We start from the raw sequence: 4,810 nt of genomic DNA on the forward strand, positions 1-4,810 counted from the left end.
GTGCACTCTAGCGTGCCCTGCCCGGAGACTCGCTGCTCTTATCGCTGCTGCTAACCTGCTGCCAGCAGACCGTGGCGCGGGAGGCGGGCAGAGCCGATGACCTGAGCTAAACAAACACCCCATTAGCGCTCTCCTTGCCGCGGCTGCAAGACGCTCGTCTAAGCCCGCCCACACCCACCGGCCCAGGGCACGGCCGCTGCTGATTGGCTTCGTTCATCTGTCAGGAGGCGGGCCCTGCTGCAAGGTGTGCTGCGGAGCAGCGAGGTGCGCAGCCACAAGTGTCAGCGGAGGGCAGTGCTGAAGGGTTGTAAAAAGTGCATCTGTGTACTTACCAACCCAGATTGATGCAGCTGCTCGTTTAGGGTTTGCACGACAGCCCTCGATCCCAGACGCTGCACACCAGGAAGAAGCGCACCTGGCTTGGAGAGGCTGCACACCCCGGCACCCTCGGCCGCTACACCCGACACGGACATGCCCACGGAGGTGGCTCCCGCCGGCCGGGGGCATCCGTTCCCCGAATTTCGCTCCTCGCCGGCGGTGCGGGTGCTGCACCGGGGTCCAGACTACCTGCGGCGGCAGATGGAGGGCGGCGGCGGCGGCCGGGTGAGCGCCGTGGAGCGGCTGGCAGCGGACCGGCTCAAGTACGTGAAGAGCCCGCAGGCGGCGGCGGGCACCGGGGGCGGCACGCTCAGCTCGGCCTCGGGGAGCAGCAGCGAGGGGTGCTCGGCGCAGAGCGGGGCCCGGGATGCGCAGCACGAGAGCCAGGAGCCCGGCAGCACGGGAGAGGACGGCATCCCCCGGCGCAGCAGCTCCAAGCGGCAGACAAGACCCGACTCCCTGCTCATCTACCGCCAGAAACCCAAGGGCGAGGGTGGCAAGGACCCCTCCCGGGGCGGCTTCGTGCGCAGGCTCTTCCAGGGCTCTGGGAAGGACAAGGGGACCTCATCCGATGCCCCCAAGACTCTCACCCACCGGGAGGGCATGGAGGCGGGTGCCAGGGTCCCCTGCACCGACCCCCCTGCAAAGAGCTCCCTCCTGCCGCCGGAATCCCCCCGGCGGGGTGCGGGCGTGCACCGGTCTCAGTCCGACATCAGTTCGCGCTACTCCAAGTCCTTCTCGGAGTTCGACACCTTTTTCCGCTACTGCGGCCTGGAGCCAGAGGTCATCGAGGCGCTAGGCCGGGAGCGCTTCACAGCCGAGCTGCCCGCCGCCAGGGTCCGCAGCGTCAGCATGGCCACCTCCGACAGCGGCTTCAGCCGGCACAGCGGCGGCGAGCAGGGGCTGCAGGAGGACGAGCTGCATGGGCAGCAGCCGCACAGCGGGCCCTCGGTCATCGAGCGCAACGCGCGCATCATCAAGTGGCTCTACGGCTGCAGGGCGGCGCGCGAGGACCGGGGGGCCCGGGAGCTGGTTTGAGGGCGCTGGGTGGACTTGAACTGTTGTGCTTGGCCCGGTGATCCCTGGGTGCAGCCATTGCATCTGTGCGTGAACGTGGCATTGACACTGCGTGTCACTTGCGCGCATACTCACTAACCTGGCTCTGTGGAATTGGTGCTCTGGGACCACTGCTTGCACACCCACAGCCCTGGCACAGCGGGGTGACTGCCTTCCACGAACCTGGCACAGCCTTGTCACCTGTGCATGCATAGGAACCAGTCACTGACGAGCCACTAGATGCACACCCACGAACCTAGTGCTCTGGGATTGATGATCGAGGCCACTACATGCACGGCTATAGAACTGGCACTACGGAGCCGCTGCCTTCAACGAACCCGGCACAATCCTGTCGCCTTGTGCATCCTCGCGACTGTGACACTGCGGGGCCAACTTGTGCATAGCATACCTACAGGCCTGGTGCTAGGAGCTACTGCCTTTATACTCGTGGACCTGGCACAGGAGTTGCACCTGGTGAAACTCACTAACGTGGCACTGCGCTGCCGCCTTGTGCATACCTACGAACCTGGCACACCCACGAAATTGAATCAGATGGGCCCCACTGTGCATATCCGAACACAAGGTACCGAGGGTGGTCCATTTCAGTGAACCCATTGTTAAATTGAGGCCACCACGTGCGAAGACCCACACTCCAGGACATGCCCTCTTACTTTGAACACAGTCACATCACTGCAAACCCCCCAATGGATCCGCGATGGAGTGTAACTCAATTGGATGCCCCCCTCTCCCCCCATGTGCATAACGACTCATTATGTCCCTCACCACCCTCTTGTACCATGCAAACTATCTGGATCTGTTTGTTACACAGGCCTGTGACTGGTATCTTTTAAGGCTGCATACTGTGTATGTGTTTTATTTATGTAAATATATGGTGTATTGCCCCGTACCCGGATATCTGTGTGTTTAGGTATGGCCCCAGATGAAATAATGGCAAAGTTGTTGTTAGTATCGTCAATTTTACATACTGTCTTGAAATGGGTGAAATCGTTTTTATTATTTTTTTATTTGTAAGTAATAAATGTTTACTTTCCTGAAGCGTATAACTTCTTGTGATAGTCCAATGCACCTCGCAGTGGACTATATGGTTCTCCAAACGATCCTCTTAAAATGCTTTCTTGAGAGACAAGCTAATTTTTCACATTCTTAACGACTGCTTCCTGAATGTAGGGGTCGACAAAGGTAACATTTAAAACAAAATGGTGTAGCATGTCGGAAAAATAGAAAATACAAGCGATTTATGCTAGGCCATCCAGCTGCAACCGCTGTCGTCTCTGTGGCTACTTTTTAAAAGTTCATGGTTCATGTTGCTTTAGATTACTCTCAATGTTTTAGCCTCGGTTTGATGTCAGTTCAGGGTATGGTTCATTCATTTTTATTTTTTTTGCTTTACCAGCTTTTCAGTCTTTTTCCTTTGGGGGGCCTGCAGTGTTGTGTTTAAAGGCATATATGATTAAGGCACACTGGCTTGTCTTCAGTCTGTATGACAGGGCACCCCCTCCCTCCCTTACGTTTGTAGTAATAGACAGCATGTGGTGAAGGTCAGACAGGAGGTCAGCTAATGGGGCGCCTGCCCACTTCTTGCTCTGTGCATGCTCCGGGTGTGTGATAGTAAGCTCGACTCCCCCACCCCTCCCGTCCCCGTGGTTCTCTCTGAATACAGTGGATGGGATTCTGAAACTGTTTACGGTGTTCCCCACTTACTATAACACACCCCTAACTACAGTCTCTCCTAATGTCATTTTTTCATGACTGTCTTCTGCCCCTAAAAAATCACTTTATTTTCGTTAATCAGCATGGCTTCTAAATCAATTACAGCTTAATCTCTGTGCCACCAAACCACATGTAAGTCATCACAGTAGAATTGAAGCAGTCATTTCCGGTGCTTTGGAGGTGTTGAAGCTGCGCAGCCGCAGTGCAACCTCTGCCAGCAGGGCCCAGGCCTTCCAGGTCTCGGCACTATTATATTGCATTAAACGGAGAGTGTGTGTTGGATTGTTGGGACCTAAAGTTCTAGGTCGTCTTGTTCTTACCCCCCTCCCCTCCCCCACTACAACTTCGCAATTTAAGCATGCAAACTGTATTTCCTGCCTCTCGGAAGCCCGGCCAGGACCCACAGAGAAGGCGGCCGTTGTACATTTGTACCTTAAAAGCCATCGTGTGAGGGGCAGGGATGCACTTGTGTTTGCACTTCGGTTGCCTTTGAAAAGAAACGCTGTCACCACAGAACCTCCAGTGTCTCTCTTTTGATTCAAGCCGCTATAAAGACCTCCTGCCTGTGTGTTACAATGAAGTGAGGGTGTTATCACGTGGGTCCTATGGAGATTCACGCACATTGCAGCCCTTTGTTCAGCAAGGCAAGGCATTTCCAAGTACATTTATGTAGACCATTTTGGTCGGCGAAGGATGCGGGGGGGGGGGGTGTTTAGGAATCGATACAACACCCAGTCCTGTCGCACACGCATCGCCAGTGGCAGCGTCTGATACCTGAACCTGAAGCGAAAAGGGAAGTTACTGTTTCGAACGTTTCCTTTCAGGACTATCCCATGCGTAAAGAGACTTTTTTCAAAGGCCATACCTAAGGCACTGATTAAATGAACAGGTTTTCTGTGCCCTGTGGAAGATGATTCTAGCACGCCGCACCCCTGCCCCTTGTAGACATTCCTGATCTCCTCTTGTGCGTACACCACATACTGCCTTGTTAACCATTGCCCGCCTTGGGGACAGTTGCACAACAAGGGCGTTATTTATCGTCACTGCGCTTGTCGGAGTCTGTGGCCTTCCAAAGTGTAGCGCTACATTCTGAGGTTTTTCATTTTCTTTACTGAAACTATATTTTTCCGCTTTCGATTATTTGACCCAAAGAGCCCCCCTCCCCCCCCCCCCCCCCCCCCGCGTGCCGCGCTTTAGTTCAGTGTAACATTTGTACATCTCCTGTCCTCGGTTAACGATGGTCGTAATACAGTGGTAGTAACTTTCTGGGCCATTAGCCCCCAGAAGCCTTCACAGCAGACTTGCAGCCGCACGACGTGGCCGACGTGCTGCTGACAGCAGTAATTGAGGCAATCTGTGGAGGCAAGCTGCCTGCAGGCCTGGCCTCTGTTTCTACAAAGCCCGGCAAAACGTATTCCACAATGCACACTTATCCGGATCACAGGTCACCCTGTGTGTTGTGTAAACACCAGCAAACGCTGCTCTGCTGCTAACACGACAGATGCAGAGCGCCTGGCCTAACCTGCAGTAAATCTTCCGTTTTGTACAGCCTTTAACACGACTCACAACCGGGAAATACAGACATACATGTCAAACTCGATTGAGTGGCCGAATCATTATTCATTTGGATAACCATTTTCACATA

General features: G+C 54.8%; 1 protein-coding gene across 1 annotated transcript; it reads left to right on the forward strand.

The window, feature by feature from the left end:
- The first annotated feature begins 250 nt into the window (after positions 1–250).
- Positions 251–2,487, forward strand: FAM110C (family with sequence similarity 110 member C). Its single transcript, XM_078647888.1, has one exon. It carries the CDS (start codon positions 472–474, stop codon positions 1,414–1,416), a length of 945 nt encoding a protein of 314 aa, XP_078504014.1. The 5' UTR covers positions 251–471; the 3' UTR covers positions 1,417–2,487.
- The last annotated feature ends 2,323 nt before the right edge of the window (positions 2,488–4,810 follow it).

Source organism: Lissotriton helveticus, chromosome 6 (assembly GCF_964261635.1).
Source record: "Lissotriton helveticus chromosome 6, aLisHel1.1, whole genome shotgun sequence".
NCBI lineage: Eukaryota > Metazoa > Chordata > Amphibia > Caudata > Salamandridae > Lissotriton > Lissotriton helveticus.